This window comes from Enhydra lutris, unplaced genomic scaffold (assembly GCF_002288905.1).
Source record: "Enhydra lutris kenyoni isolate GAN:26980312 unplaced genomic scaffold, ASM228890v2 scaffoldscaffold43, whole genome shotgun sequence".
Classification (NCBI taxonomy): Eukaryota; Metazoa; Chordata; class Mammalia; order Carnivora; family Mustelidae; genus Enhydra; species Enhydra lutris.
Window position 1 is genome coordinate 4,532,045 of NW_019154127.1, and position 17,035 is coordinate 4,549,079.

At 40.4% G+C, this 17,035-nt stretch overlaps 1 protein-coding gene across 1 annotated transcript in view; it reads right to left on the minus strand.

Moving 5' to 3' along the window:
- Positions 1-17,035, minus strand: part of LOC111155780 (crystallin zeta like 1) — a 40,048-nt gene that overhangs the window by 595 nt on the left and 22,418 nt on the right. The window contains exons 7-12 of the mRNA XM_022516178.1: positions 10,211-10,344; positions 8,912-9,023; positions 5,340-5,438; positions 3,868-3,989; positions 2,964-3,069; positions 791-836 (exon numbers count right to left, since the gene is read on the minus strand). Of these exons, the coding sequence (XP_022371886.1) occupies positions 791-836; positions 2,964-3,069; positions 3,868-3,989; positions 5,340-5,438; positions 8,912-9,023; positions 10,211-10,344 (619 nt within the window). The remainder of the gene's footprint in view (positions 1-790; positions 837-2,963; positions 3,070-3,867; positions 3,990-5,339; positions 5,439-8,911; positions 9,024-10,210; positions 10,345-17,035) is intronic.

Genomic DNA, 17,035 nt, shown 5'->3' on the forward strand with positions numbered 1-17,035 from the left:
AAAAAAAAATTTATGTGAGAGAGAGAGAGTGCAGGAGCAGTGGGAAGGGCAAAGAGTGAGACAGAACCTGGGGTTCTATCCCAGGACCTGGAGATCATGACCCGAGCTGAAGTCAGATGCCGGACCGACAGAGCCACCTGGGCGCCCCAATTCTATTATTTTAAATAATCTTGTCCATTTAAGTAAACTTGTCCATTAGTACTTCCACTGTTAAAACTGGGTAAGTTTTTTTTTTTTTTTAAGATTTTATTTATTTATTTGACAGAGATCACAAGCAGACAGGCAGGCAGAGAGAGAGAGGGAAGCAGGCTCCCCGCTGAGCGGAGAGCCCGATGCGGGACTCGATCCCAGGACCCTGAGATCATGACCCGAGCCGAAGGCAGCGGCTTAACCCACTGAGCCACCCAGGCGCCCAAAACTGGGTAAGTTTTGATGTGGAAAAATGCCTCCTTTATCTACTCCCTGATCCAAATTTAAAAAAACAAAACTGTACTTTTCCCTCTTCTCAAGCTATGGGTCATTTCACATTACTCCGGGAAGGGTGATGAGAAAAGCAAAGGTTGTGTGGTGTGGTACGGAAAGGATAAAGAGAACCAATGAGCCACTTCTATCTTTGCGAATGCTTACTGATGTATCCCAAGACACACTTTGAGAAATAATTAAAGAGCAGCTACTTATCCAAACAAAATAAAATATGGAGGCACTAGGTATGCTGTGGAAACTGAAACAAGTGGAAATGCTTGCCTTACCTCGAGAATAGAAAAAACAATGATTTGGTTACTATGCGTACCTAAAAACTCCGCTTGATAACTTCTCCATCACATCTTTTAAGATACGTAGCTGGAAAGATTGTTAAGGTGGCAATGTAACAGAGAGGGGATTGAACAAACCCAGTCAATAAGATGTTACGCAGGTCACCTATTTTAAGTTCAGCACTCTCAGAAACGGAGAATTTAAATTGCAGAAATTCTGTAAGCTGTGAAGTTTACCCTGAAAACAGGGAAATGGGGAACTGATGTGAGAGAAGTGGAAACATCAAATAGAGCCTACACTTCTAAGTTAGGACAAGCGGCAGAAGCAGCAAGCCTCATGCCTTGTACTAGGTAACGACTAGTGTTAACCCAGACGGGTAGGAGTGCAGTGCTGTCAGGTTTTCCTTTTGGCACTATGTAGGGTGTTTCTAGTTAGAAACAGTGTTAGCACTTATATCTCTTAGATGCACGTTTACTTACTAAACAGGCTGCTCAGTGGCTCAAAATTTGTGTGCAGAAAGTTAACAAACTGTACTTTGTCACTACAAGACTCAAAAAGTAAGTGTAAAATTAAGAAAAAAAAATTGAGTCATTTAATTGCGATGACAGTTTTAGGATTGAGTCTGTGTAACTGCTAGTACTAGAGAATGACATATGGCATCTATCACACCGTCAGAAGGAAGGCTGTTAAATCACAAGAAGCAACTGGCTCACACGGGAACTGATCGGGGGGTTTAGCACGAGTGAGGACTAGGGTCTGATTTGGGACTTGAGAATTCAAGTCTTTAGAAAATATAATTAGAAAGTCTGAACATCAGCCATTTTAAAGATTTTCTTAAAGAGGACCTAAAGAATTCTCCCCGTACTGCAAATTCTCCTTCTACTCTTGTTAGGTGAAAATGCCAACAGTAACTCTAAGAGTGTGTTTGTACAGAGGGAATTAAATAATGCAGGCGAAGGAGCTAGCCTAGCTCCTGACATGTAAGATCCAAAACGCACTGTATCTAGTGGTACTCTTAACACATGCTGTTAACCCATGAGATTCTTGATAATTACAACGTTAGTGGACAATTAAGTTGCTTAGAATTGAAATCTAACGAATTCTTCTAGAAAGGTAAAAATTAAGTCTATTTTCCAAATTTAAAGAAAAATATTTATGCAGAAATACTTTCAAATCACAGATTCAGTACATGAAGGGGAGGTTCTGGTTCTGAAATGTATTTTTTACAACTCAGTGTATGCAGGATAGTACTGAAATACTCCTATTTGAAAGCTCTGAATTAATCCCATCACTGCTCTTAGAGAAGGTGGGCCTTAATTAAGAATCACGTATATATAAACTACATACATTTAACGAAAGCAAAGTATGATATTCAGTGGAGACAAACTTAAGGCTTGCAAGTTTCTTTCTTCGTACAGATATACTCTATTAAATAATAAGAATTTATGTTTTATCCAATATATTACAATTTTTAGCAGGTGCAAATGCCTTTAAAACAGTTATCTTAGAAAAAAAGTTTTCATAAGTTTGACCCACAGTTTCTCTTAAGTTCTAAAGAGGTTTGGACCATTCTTTTGGAATGCTTTCACATTCTCAAGACAAGATTTCATTACTTTCACCAAAACTGGAATGGTTTGGCTTCATTTGCCAGATTTTTCTCAGAATGAATTCCATTAAAAAAAAAAAAATCAAACCCGTCTTCATTTGATGAAGATTTCCCAGCACTGTTAATCTTAAAACATCCCACAAACTCTTTAACGCAAATAAGCATTCTGAAATGTCTTACATAACAGCACCATCAGAGCATAGATTAGAGCCTTTCAAGGGGATGTGTAATTTCCGAAATGCCAAGTTGAAAATGAAACAAAATTTTACACGTATCTTGTGGCTTATCTCTCATTCACAAACAAGCGTGACTGCCTGGGTGATTCCTGTCCCATCACGTTTTAGCTGCATCCTGGAACATGCAGGAACTTTCCTATGCTTCAGTTTCTTTACCTGTGAGACGGGCATAATGATAGTACGGACACCTCATAGGGCTGTTTTTTAATGCTTAAATATATTAATACTTACAAAGCACCTGAAACACTGTTTGGCATACTCAATGAAAGTTCGCTGTTATTACTATCAATTATTATTTTTAAAGAGCTTAATGAGAGTTTATGGTAGATTTCAAGCCAGAAACGCAAGTCAGTAGATAAAAAGGATATAAAGATATTTTCCCTGTTGCACATTTGACAAATTCCAAACTTCATCATTAAGGAAAGCCACCGTTGCTCCCTTGAGGAAAAGGCAATGGCTATCCGGAGGATCCAACTTGGACAGAAAGCACAAAGACTGATCAACGATTGTGAGTTTACTAGCAGACAGAGACAAGTATCTTGAGCCAGAAAAACTTCTATGCAAATTAAATACCCAAATCACAAATAAATACTATATAAACTTTAATAACAATATGTAAACTGTAACATTTTCTTTTCTAATTCACTGTCCAAAATGATGAAACAGTAAGTGTGTGCAGGAGTGCGTGCATGTGTGCTGTGTGCTTGCATGTGTATGTGTGTGCACGAGTGTGTGCGTGTGTGTAAGAATGAGACTGCTGGCTGCTACTTATCAGTTGTCATCATGAGGATGTTAGAAAATTAGTGAAGGTTGATATACGAGGATTATGGTATCGGCATATCAACCGTGATAAAATTTGAATACTGTTGAGAAATGTAACTTCGGGAGACAATGTATATACACACGTTTGTAGTAAATTCCAATGTGAATGGGGAATTATCATAATTTTATATAGAAATATTTTGCTAAGTATATGTCAACAATGTTTGTTACTAAGAAAAATAAACCTTATTGGAAATACTACTAAAAAATTCAGAAGTCACTTCTTCCAAACCACTAAATAAAAGCTGAATGAACTCCTCTAGTAGGCACTACTTCTACATTTTGGCCAACATGTATCTAAAGTAAAAAAGGAAGTTACATTTCTTTAGAAACAGGTATAATTCCGAGTTTATAATTTCTTCACATCTTGCCTCAAGAGACTTAGGCATTATTCTTTGTTAATTATAACCTTTCAGTGTAATAGTAACGCTTTATTGTTTCTGATAATACCTGCAGGTTTTCTTCTGTTGTTACCCAATGGCCTCCAACACCAAGAAGTGTGATGATGTCATGTTTATGTGGTAGTAGTTGTAATTTTACAGCTGGTTCATCATCTTTACTATATAATCTCACTTACAAGGGAATAGTTTTAAAAAAAGAGAGAGAAAGACAAGAAGTATATTTTATAGTAATCTGGCAAAAATTAATTCTTCAAACTAGTCCTCTTTACTTTTTAATGTAGGAACAAGGAAGAATTTTTCTTAGAAAAAAATAACACACAATGTATTCAGATACCTTAAAACATACCTTTTGCTTTAAAACTGGTCATAAAATTTACTCTAGAATCAATTATAAGTGAAATAATAAACAACAAAAAGTTTATTTTCATTTGAAAACCAGGCAAGGTAATACAACACATAACTAAGACTGGTAGCTTTAATCATAACATTGATAGCTTAATTCTTTGGGAAAATCTGACTTCTGCTTAAGGAACTCATAGATTTAAGAAAGTCATACACTGACATAATTATTGAAATGTGTATCTGAGGGGCTCCTGGGTGGCTCAGTGGGCTAAAGCCTCTGTCTTTGGCTTAGGTCATGATCCCAGGGTCCTCTGATGGAGCCCCAGGGTCCTCGGATGGAGCCCCGCATCGATTCTCTGCTCGGCGGGGAGCCTGCCTCTGCCTCTCTGCCTACTTGTGATCTCTGTCTGTCAAATAAGTAAGTAAAAATCTTAAAAAAAAAAAAAAAAGAAATGTATATTTGAAAAGTTAATGAAGTACACGTTCACTTCCACTGAAAGATATTTCTGTGTTAATATTCACAGCTGATCTTAGCCAAAAGGCCGAGAAGTGATTTTCTGAGTTAATTTCAAGTCCTGAAAATACTGGTTAAAAAGAAAAACATTAAGATGGTCACAGCTGCATTTCTGACTCCCATCACAGAACATAAATCTTAACAAAGCATGAAGAGAATCTCTTTGCAAGCTTTCCGCGCAATGGCACGACCTAGTGTGTACAGATTAGGTGTTAAACAGATACTGCTTAAATAACAAAAGGTTCAGGGAGGTAAAAATGGAACAAAATTCTGTGCTTTTTCCAAATAAAGATAGCAGAAGTCAGCCACCCAACAGAGGGCAGCCAGACACAACAGAACTCAGCATCTGGCCGAGAGCTAAAGTAATATGTATCGTCTGGCAACCAATGAGAAGATGATGCTTGTTCATATTTGTCAAAACACTTATAAACTCCAGAGCCTGTATTTTAAAGGTAAGCATGCTCTCTGTTCTAGACCGTGTTTACAGGGGGATTCAAGAAGCTCTAGTTTAACTAGAAAAGTTAAAAACAAAACATGACATCAATTTAACAAAATATGTTAATAATCCTTATCTGGCTTTATTTATATATATTTTACTTTATTTGTGAAATGCACCCATCACACTACAAAAACGACACAGACTACTGACCTAGTAACATACCCACCTCCAGCATCTAGGACAATATCAACTCCCAGGCCACCTGTTTCTTCTAAACAGCTTTCAGCAACGTGGGCTTTTCCATTAGATACATCGATGACTCGGGCTGTAAAGGACAGGAAGTCAGGCAATTGTACTGTTCTCTATGTGACTAACACCAACCATCAGAGAAAAATAAAAGCAAATAAATATCTGTATGGAGTGGTTCAGTTACTGGATCCAAATTTTACTTTTTCTCATCTTACCCAATAGTGGTAAAGATCAATTTAAAGGCAGGGACTGGTATATTCAATCAGATAAAAATACTAAACATTTTGTGGGTGCCGCATGCCAAGGCCGGCCTACTGAAAAAAAGAGCACTGTTCCCTATCACTAAGAGATACATAGTCAGAACAGGGAATCTATAAACCACAGAGATACATACATATGAAGGCATAAACTAAGAGATTAAGCAATTTCTCGAGTATGTTTAGAGTTAAGAGAGTTTAAAGCTAAAATGTAAAAAAAATGTATTTGTGTGATATGGCACCTCTCTGTTAGAGGCTGTTTTATCCTTTTTCAGTCATAGAAATTCCCCTGCTCCCTTTCCCACTTGCTCCCCCAAAATGAAGAAAAACCTTGAAGGTTAAGGGAAAAAAAACATGATTACTTTGAGCAGTTAGTGAAAACCAAACTATTTTTAAGAGTATTATCTCAATAGAACAAGCCAATGAAATGAAGACATAAAATAAAAATCTTAGCATTTGAACTGGCAAATGAAGACATGTTTGTAACTTATTTCCAGAGTTTTTAGCACCTTCATGTGAAAGAATTCCTCTCAGAGGGGTTCCGACTGGCACCCCCCAAGAGGGATCTAAGATGTGGGGGGTGGGGGGGGCGGGGCAGGAGTGAGGAGGACACCAGGGAAAGGGGACTGAAGCACCTGGGAAGGACAGGGTTAACCAGTACGAAACCTCTCCCTTCAAAAATACTGCTCGTGCTTTCTTCCGCCACTTCATTCCATTTCCAGTCTCTTCCTTTTTATCCTTCTTTCTCCAGTCCCTGCCTTAATCTTTCTTCCAAGTCTTGGTTATCTCTGCCAGAAGCATAAGGTAACAAAGGAAGTAACATGGGCTTTAATGTTAGGCAGGCCTGGGTTCAAATCCCACTCCAATCTCATCGTGGTTCCTTGGACAAGCTGATTAAACCCTCCAGATGCTGCTCCCTGGTTTGCTGACACAGGGTTGCCCAGGACTTCAGGGGAGATCATTCCCACTGACACTCAATGAACCTGATGCTCCTTCCTGCCCGCCCCGCCTGCCCCCCACAACCTGGCTGCGCCTCCTCTCCTCATCTGTTAGTTTCTCCATTCCACTTTCTCCTCTTCTTGGTCTTTTTTTTCAATCTATTTTTTTTTCCTTTCCATTTGCATTGTTGTTTGGACAGGTTCAATCTTTTTATTTTTTGTTGAGCTGTTTTTTATTAAAAAAAAAAAAAAAATTCCAGTATAGTGAACATACCGTTCTGTTAGTTTCAGGTGTCTGATACAGTGATTCAGCGGTTCCATACCTTACTCAGGGCTCATCAAGGTAAGTGTCTTCTCAACCCCCACCACCTGTTTCCCCCATCTCTCCACCCACTTCCCCCCTGGTGACCATCAGTTTGTTCTCTACAGTTAAGAGTCTGTTTCTTGGTTTGTCTTTTTTTTTCTTTGTGCGTTTGTTTTGTTTCTTAAATTCGACATGAGTGAAGTCATGTATCTCTTTCCCTGATTAGCTCATTTGGCTTAGCATTATACTGTCTAGCTCCATTCATGTTGTTGCAAATGGCAAGATTTCATTCTTTTTTATGGCTGAATAATATTCCATTGTGTGTGTGTGTGTGTGTGTGTGTGTGTGTGTGTGTGTGTGCGCGCACACCCCACATCTTCTTTATCCATTCATCAGTCGATGAACGTTTGGGCTCCTTCTGTTATTTGGTTATTGTAAATGTTAATGCTGCATTAAAAAAGGGTGCATGTACCCCTTTGAAATACTGTTTTATATTTTGGGGGTAAATACCCAGTAGTATGATTACCCATAGGTAGTTCCATTTTTAACTTTCTGAGGAACCTTCGTATTGTTTTCCACAGTGGCTGCACCAGTTTGCATTCCTACCAATAGTGCATGAGGGTTCCTATTTCTCCACATCCCCTCCACCACTTTTTGTTTCTTGTGTTTCTGATTGTAGCAATATGACAGGTACGAGAGGGTGTCTCATTGTAGTTTTGATTTGCATCTCCCTGATGATGAGTGATGTCGAGCATCTTTTCATGGGTTAGCTATCTGTATACCTTCTTCTTTTTTTTTAAAAGGTTTTAATTAATTAATTAATTAATTAATTAGACAGAGAGAGAGAAAGAGAGACGCAAGAGCAGGGGGAGTGGGAGAGGGAAAGCAGGCTTCCTGCTGAGCAGGGAGCCTGATGTGGGGCTCGATCCCAAGACCCTGGGATCATGATCTGAGCCAAAGGCAGATGCTTAACGACTGAGCCACCCAGGGGCCCCCATCTGTATTTCTTCTTTAGAGAAATATCTGCTCGTGTCTTCTGCCCATTTTTAATAGGATTATTTTTTCTGAGTGTTGAGTTGTGTAAGTTCTTTATTTTGGATACTAACCCTTTATCAAAGATGTCATTGGCAAATACATTCTCTCATTCGGTAGGTTGTCTTTAGTTTTGTGGATTGTTTCCTTCACTTTGCAGACTTTTTGATGTAATCCCGATAGTTTATTTTTTTAAAGATTTTATTTATTTATTTATTTGTCAGAGAGACAGAGAGAGCGCGCAAGCAGACAGAGTGGCAGGCAGAGGCGGAGAGAGAAGCAGGCTCCCTGCTGAGCAAGAAGCCTGACGAGGGACTCGATCCCAGGACCCTGGGATCATGACCTGAGCCAAAGGCAGCGGCTTAACTGACTGAGCCACCCAGGCGTCCCTTATTTTTGCTTTTATTTCCCTTGCCTCAGGAGACACAGCTAGAAAAAAAGTTGCTATGTCCAATGTTGGGGAAATTACTGCCTGTCCTCTTTTCTAGGATTTTTATACTTCCAGGTCTCACATTTAGGTCCTTAATTTCAATCTCTTCAAGAGCTTCCTGGTCTCCACCATATCCTCCTCACCATAAACTATACCTGACTCGTGTTTTCTGTTTAAGTGGATCATCTTCCTTCCCAGCATATCACAGAAAACAGACAACTTTAGAGGTCTATCACTGAGTTAAAGAGGTTGAAAAACCTACAGAGTGACGGAAACATATCTTGATTTACGAATAAAACCAAAGAGGCATCAAGTATTGCTAAACTGTGTCCAAGTTCAGCTAATTCAGACTTGGGTAAGTTGGTAACAACGGGGCAAAAAAGAAACAAACATTGAGAGATGTAGGTTTAAAAAGAATGAAAATTAAAACTATCACTCAGGTAAACCTGGACATAGCATGGAGACTAAGTGCATTTTAACAATGACCTTCATTTGGGATTTTGTACTTTGTTTTACGAGGACAGTCTTTACAGTGATACTTCTTAAAAATTTTCTGTTGTAAAGTCTGTGTTTAGTAGGATTACCCACCTATAGAAGGCCTAAGTCTTTCGAGGCACTGCTTGTCTTCGAGGCTGCCTGCTGTTGAAATCACTTTGGCTCCTCTGTGGTGCGCTAACTGAATAGCTATCATACCGAGGGCCTGTGGAGACAAAAATACCCCATGGGTTTATAGATGTTAAGGCAGAGGCTATATCTACCTTGCTTTACAGGCTATTTAATTAAGTATAATAGTTTCAATATTATCTGATAGAAGAGGAAAAAAAATATGGACAAGGTTGGACATCTGACCGACTTTCTTCTTCAGGAGGATGGCAGAAAAGGTGTGTATGCCACATGCTCTCACTCGGTCCGACTGCTGCACGAAGTTTCGAGGTAAGGGCTGCGCTCAGAAACTTGGCCTCAGCTACCTCTCTTTAAAGGTCAAAGCACTCGGGGTGCCTGGGTGGCTCAGTGGGTTAAAGCCTCTGCCTTCAGCTCAGGTCATGCATGATCCCAGGGTCCTGGGATCGAGCCCCACATCGGGCTCTCTGCTCTGCGGGGAGCCTGCTTCCTCCTCTCTCTCTCTGCCTGCCTCTCTGCCTACTTGTGATCTCTGTCTGTCAAATAAATAAATAAATAAAATCTCTAAAAATAAAAAATAAAAATATTAAAAAAAAAAATAAAGGTCAAAGCACTCTCAATAGCTCCATCCTTTTGCTGACCTGATGGTAAGTTCAGGAAAACACTACTATCCTGATGCTGGACATCAGGCTGGAGCTGATGCCAAAGACGCTTCTGCCTTTTTTGCACAGCAAAGCAAGGGGTAAAAGCATTTTCATCAACAGCCAGACAGATAATGAAACTACAAAAACTGACCCCAAGTTTTCTAACATTTTTAGACTGTAATCTATTTTTATGTTATTTCTAGTGTCTTCAACAATTTTTTTGCTGACACGTGTAATGTGTTGACTGTAGCACATTTTTTTATCTTACATGACTTGTCCATAAATGCAACATCTTACCAATGTTACGTGTCGGTGGGAGGGAAACACAAAACTGGTCAGGAGTTTTGGGGTATGACTTCAAAGGTTTCATGAGCTACTTCAGACTTCGTGGAAGAGGCATAAAAACATGGTTTGTCTGCTTTTTTAATGTTCTAGCACATTCAAAGTAGCAAGAAACGGAACACAGTTAAGTCTTTTATCTCCCGTTAATAAAGGCTGCCTGTTTTAACACAATGGGCGGTGCACAAGCTATCGGGAAAGAATTATGTTAGCAAATGGGTGGCCTATTTCCCAAGTTTAGTGGATTTTTTATCTGTTTCTTAGCAGAACTATTAGCACCTACACTTGCTCCATCCATGATCAGGACTGATTTTCCAGAAGAGAGATGAGACAGATAATGCAAAGCTGTATAGGCTCGTACTCCATCCCGAATGGTTCCAGCGGCTTCTGTCCATGTAACTTTTTCTGGTTTGTGAACTGTTGTAAAGAACAAGAGGAAGCGCCCGATTAGCAAGTGCTCTTAGTCCTGCCTCCTGGATCTATCTCTCTGGCCATCTCCCCTCCCTCGGTGGCTCTGGTCCAAGCTACTACACCTGCTACCTTTTGCCTACATTTTGGTTTCCCTAGTTCCATTCTCGCCCACACATAAGGCACCACCCTCAGCATAGGAGCCCGTGTGTGTGTATTTTTAAACATTATACTGTGAGATGAAACACACATGGAAAAGTACAGGGAACATCAGTACAGATAGGGGGATACACACAAAGCAAATACACAAGTAATCCCCATGCCGGTCAACAGAGCGCACAGCCCCGTCTCCGCCACCAGAGGTCGCCAACATGCTGACTTCAGTTCTGCTCACCATCATTTATGACCCATGGATGTCTTCCTGAACAACGTAGGGGCACCTGGGTGGCTCAGTGGGTTAAGCATCTGCCTTTAGCTCAGGTCATGATCTCAGAGTCCTGGGATCAAGCCCTGCATTGGGCTCCCTGCTGCTTCCCCCCCACTCCCTGTCTGCCTCTCTGCCTACTTGTGATCTCTCTCACGTAAATAAGTAAAATCTTAAAAAAAAAAAAAATTTAATGGAGTCTGGCCTGTTTGGGAACTTTAATTAAATGGAATCATAGCACTGGCACTCTTTTCTATCTTGCTTTTTTGCCTCAACATTGAAGACATCCGCTTTTGTAAAAGTGGCTATAGTGCTTTCCTTTTTCTGGTGTGTGTGTGTGTGTGTGTGTGTGTGTGTGTGTAAGATTTTATTTATTTGAGAGAGAGAGAATGGAAGAGAGAGAGCATGAGAAGGGGGAGGGTCAGAGGGAGAACCAGACTCCCTGCAGAGTCCAGGATCATGACCTGAGCCAAAGGCAGTCGCTTAACCAACTGAGCCACCCAGGCGCCCCCTTTTCTGGTGTTTTGTGGCATTCCAGGGTGCGAGAACACTTTCATTTGGTGATGCGCCCTCCGGTGGAGGAGGATGTGTGTTTTCAGTTTGTGTCAGCTATAAAGAGTGCTGCTAAGAATGCTCTCTTATAAAAGAGGATGTTATGCTGTCACATGGGTTTTCTCTAGGACAGTACAAGTGAGTGGAAATCCCAGGTCGCATATATACAACCTTCGACTTGACTACATACTCTGGAAGTGGCGGTCTGAATTCATTCTCCCATAGCTGTGTAACAGCACTCCCGTTACTCTGAACATCCTTGTCAACCCCTGGCACGATTACACATTCTTACCAATCATTTGGGTGTGTAATGGTTTCTTATTGTGATTTTTTTTTTAAATATTTTATTTATTTATTTGACAGAGATCACAAGTAGGCAGAGAGGCAGACAGAGAGAGAGAGAGAGAAGCAGGCTCTTGGCTGAGCAGAGAGCCCGATGCGGGACTCGATCCCAGGACCCTGAGATCATGACCTGAGCCGAAGGCAGCGGCTTAACCCACTGAGCCACCCAGGTGCCCCTCTTATTGTGATTTTAACTTGCTTCTCCCTCACGACTGCTAACACTGGGCACCTTTCTGTGTTTGCTGGCCACCTGGAATTCCTTTTGTGAAATGACCAAGTGTTTAATCAATTTTTCTGTTGTGTTGTCTTTTTCTGACTGAGTTATAGGAATTTAAAAATATATTCTAGATGAACTGCTTGTTTATGTGTTATAAATATTATTTTCAACTTTATATCTTCTCTTTTCAATCTCCCTAATGGTGTTTTTTTTGAAAACAGAAGTGTCAGAACGACCTTTTTTTTTTTTTTTTTGAGTAGGCACCATGGTCAGTATGGAGCCCAATGAAGGGCTTGAACTTAACACCCTGACATGAAGACCCGAGTTGAGAGTAAGAGTCACACGCCTGGGGTGCCTGGGTGGCTCAGTCGGCTCAGGTCATGATCCCAGGGTCCTGGGATCGAGCCCTGTACTGGACTCCCTGCTCAGCGGGAAGCCTGCTTCTCCCTCTCCCCCTCCCCCTGCTTGTGTTCCCTCTGTGTCTCTCACTGTCAAATAAATAAAATCTTAAAAAAAAAAAAGAGTCGCACGCTTAATCAACTGAGTCACCCAGGTGCCTCCAGAATTATCTTTAACAACATACACAACATGCTAACCCTTCTCTGTTTAAAGTTCAGTGGCGGGGCGCCTGGTGTCTCAGTGGATTGTCTGACCCTTGATGTTGGCTCGTCCATTGCTTTCCACTGCACTTGAAACAAAATGTAAACTCCTAATATAGCTTAAGAGCTCTCTATATGATCTGGCCATTAAGCTATTCCTTAATACATTTAATTCTTTAATTTGTACGTTTTTATTCTGTACACCCAATGTGATTATTTTCACAGTAAAAGCCATCCTTTCTCATTTTACCTAAAACCAACTTTATAACACTTTTGTAGTCCTGGCCAGCTTTCAAGTATTTTCCCTCTGAAGCTGAGACAGTGTAGCCCAGGACCGTCAGCACTGCACACACCAACAAACTAGTGCCATCTAGGGGGGAGAGAGCACCCATGCGTTTATGCTGAAAGTATTCAGACAAGCAAGACATGAAAATAGAGCACCAGGTGATACCACTCACACATGGTAATTTATTCCTTATCAAACTCTTTAAGACACCTATTCTCCCAATTTTCTTGATTATAAAATGTGGCTCAGGGTAATTAATCTGTCTGGCGTCACACAGCTAATAAATGTGAATGCGGACTCGAAAGCACATCAATTCTAGCCGTGCACACTCAAGGTACCTACAGTTTACTTATATTTTGCTGGGAACATCTTCCATTATAAGAACTGGGACTGCCTATATCTTCATTAAGAAATCAAACATGTGGGGGCGCCTGGGTAGCAGTCAGTGAAGCGGTTAGCTCTTGGTTTGGGCCCAGGTGGTGATCTTGGGGTCCTGAGCTCAAGCCTTGCATCAGGCTCCATGCTCAGCAGAGTCTGCTTCAGGATTTTCTCCTTCCCTCTGCCTCACCTCCCAAAATAAATAAATAAATCTTAAAAAAAGAAAAAAAAAAAAAAACAACCAGAAACAAAGAACTGAACATGTAGTCCTTTAGAAAAAGGTAACAGTCATAAAACTACATTGAGATAGCAAAGGCTCTAACATTGCGTGGTAACATGTGGTTCAATGGTGAGATCCCTGCTTTTGTGCTAGGTGGACCACAAGTGTTTATTACGTTGTAAAAAACTAGAAGTATAAGTAAAAGAGCCAGGCAGGGATCATAACAACAGCATATCAAACCCAAGAACTATAATTTCAATTCATTCTTCCTTAAGTTCCAAAAAATAATGCTGAAAATGTATGAAATTTTGAATGAAAAAAGTTACTTTTATGTTTGATCTAAGTGGCTTAAGAACTGAAAGCACAAAAGAACCGGATGATTTACTCGACTTCTTAACTTTATCTTTAATATACTGTAGCAGGATTAATAAGACCTTTTTGGGGAAGTTGTCTGGAGCCTAATTCTTTGGTTTGGTAAAAGAACAGACTTATCTGAAGGTGACTGAGCACCCAACTTTCATTTAAAAAAATCACTAAAGAATTAACAGAAACTAAAATACAGTTGTGCTAAACTGAGTATTTCCTTCTGCAAATCTTCCGGGAACATACTGAAATTATTTCCTCTTTTACGAAATGTTGGAGCTGCAACAGGGCTTAGAGGCTATCTAGTTTGACTGTGCCCAGTGTCTTGCCCAAAGGAAAATGGTCACAGTAGGTGGCCATTCTTTTTTTTTTTTAAACAAGATTTTATTTATTTATTTGACAGAGATCACAAGTACACAAGTAGGCAGAGAGGCAGGCAGAGAGAGAGAGAGAGAGGGGAAAGCAGACTCCCTGATGAGCAGACAACCCAATCCCAGGACCCTGAGATCATGACCTGAGCTGAAGGCAGAGGCTTAACCCACTGAGCTACCCGAGCACCCCAATAAGTGGCCATTCTTAATGTTCCTCTTTTAAAGAAACATTTTACTGTATTTTTTTTTTCCTCAAGGAGTATCTGGAATTGTTTTCTTTATATATGTTAATGGATTTTTGGACTACAGTCCTCCTGATTTGCAGAAAGTAAAAGGTCATTTGTGTGGCTTAGGTCACAGAAATAAAAGGTCATTTGACTGTCTTAGTTTAACCTTTATAGTTAGGAAACTAATGTTCCAATTTGCTTTTCTCCTTTTAGCCCAATCTATAAATCTCCGGTATTCAGCAACACCTAAAAGAATGGGTCTTTTTTGCTGGGTTGTAGGGTAGCTCTATTCTCAACTTTTTTTTTTTTTTCTTAAGATTTTATTTATTTATTTGAGAGAGAGACAGAGAGCATAAGTGGACAGGGGGAAGAGAAACAGGGAGAGGGAAAAGCAGGTTTCCTGCTGAGCAGGGAGCAAGATACAGGGCTCAGTCCCAGGACACTGAGATCATGATCTGAGCTGAAGGCAGATGCATAGCCAGCTGAGCCACCCAGGTGCCCCCATTTTCACATTTTTGAGGAGCCTCCATACTGTTTTCCAGAGTGGCTATACCAGCTGGCATTCCCCCCAACAGTGTAGGAGGGTTCCTCTTTCTCCGAATCCTCACCAACATCTGTCGTTTCCCGACTGGTTAATTTCAGCCATTCTGACTGGTGTGAGGTGGTATCTCACTGTGGTTTTGATTTGTATTTCCCTGATGCCGAGTGATGTTGAACATTTTTTCATGTGTCTGTTGGCCATTTATATTGTCTCCTTTGAAAACATTTATACAAATGTCTTCTGCCCATTTCTTGATGGAACTATTTATTTGGGTGTTTGGTAAGTTTTTTTTTTTTTATAAAGTTTTTTTTTTTTTATTATTTATTTGACAGACAGATCACAAGTAGGCAGAGAGAGAGAGGAGGAGGAGGCAGGCTCCCCGCTGAGCAGAGAGCCCGATGTGAGGCTCGATCCCAGAACCCTGGGATCATGACCCGAGCCAAAGGCAGAGGCTTTAACCCACTGAGCCACCCAGGCGCCTCTGGTAAGTTCTTTATAGGTATATACCCCACAGATACAAATGTAGTGATCCAAAGGGGCACCTGCACCCCAATGTTTATAGCAGCAATGTCCACAATAGCCAAACTATGGAAAAAGCCTAGATGTCCATCGACAGATGAATGGATAAGGAAGAGATAAGAATGGATAAGGAAGATATATATATAAAACATATATGTATCTCTATAAAATTTATACATATATATAAAATAGAATACTACTTGGCCATCAAAAAATGAAATCTTGCCATTTGCAATGACGTGGATAGAAGTAGAGGGTATTATGCTGAGTGAAATAAGTCAATCAAAGAAAGACAATTATCATGTGATCTCACTCATATGTGGAACTTAAGAAACAAAATAGGATCATAGGAAAAGGGAGGGAAAAATAAAACAAGACAAAATCAGAGAGGGAGACAAACCATAAGAGACTTTTTTTTTTTTTAAAGATTTTATTTATTTATTTGACAGAGAGATCACAAGCAGGCAGAGAGGCAGGCAGAGAGAGAGGAGGAAGCAGGCTCCCCTAGACAGCAGAGAGCCCGATGCGGGGCTCGATCCCAGGACTCTGAGATCATGACCTGAGCCGAAGGCAGCGGCTTAACCCACTGAGCCACCCAGGCGCCCCACCATAAGAGACTCTTAATCACAGGAAACAAATTGAGGGTCGCTGGGAGGGCGGGGAAAGGGCACAGGGTAACTGAATGAAAGACATTAAGGAGGGCATGTAATGTAATGAGCACAGGGTATTTTATAAGACTGATGAGGGGCACCTGGGTGGCTCACTGGGTTAAGGCCTTTGTCTTCGGCTCAGGTCATGATCTCAGGGTCCTAGGATCAAGCCCCGCATCAGGCTCTCTGCCTGGCGGGGAGCCTGCTTCCCCATCTCTCTCTCTCTGCCTGCCTCTCTGCCTACTCGTGATCTGTCAAATAAATAAATAAAATCTTAAAAAAAAAAGATGAATCACTGAACTCTTACTCTGAAACTAATAAAGTATCATATATTAATAATTGAATTTAAAATTTAAAAAAGGAAAAAAAACTTATTCCAGAGCTACTGTAATCAGGGCAATTTTGACTGGCATAAGAACAGATGCATAGATCAGCTGAACAGGATGAGTCCAGAAATAAATCTATGTATCTATGATTTTTAGCAAGAGTGTCAAAACAATTCAGTGGGTGTAGCAAGAGTCTTTTCAACAAATGGTTCTGGGACACTAGATAACTACATGCAAATATAGAACAAAGTTGGACCTTTATTTCATACCATATGTAAAAATTAACTCAAAATGGATCACAGAAGCAAATATAACAGTTAAATCTACAAAATTCTTAGAAGAAATCATAGGTATAAATATTGGTAAACTTAATTTAGGCAATGGATTCTTAGAAACACTAAAGCACAACAGGCAAAAGAAAATATGAGTAACCTGGAGTCCACCAATATTTTGAAAGACTGTGCTTTAAAGGACACCATAAGGGGCACCTGGGTGGCTCAGTGGGTTAAGCCTCTGTCTTCGGCTCAGGTCATGATCTCAGGGTCCTGGGATCGAGCCCCACATCGGGCTCTCTGCTCAGTAGGGAGCCTGCTTCCCCCCTGCTCTCTCTGCCTGCTTGTGATCTCTCTCTCTCTGTCAAATAAATAAATAAAATCTTTAAAAAAATTTATTTATTTATTTATTT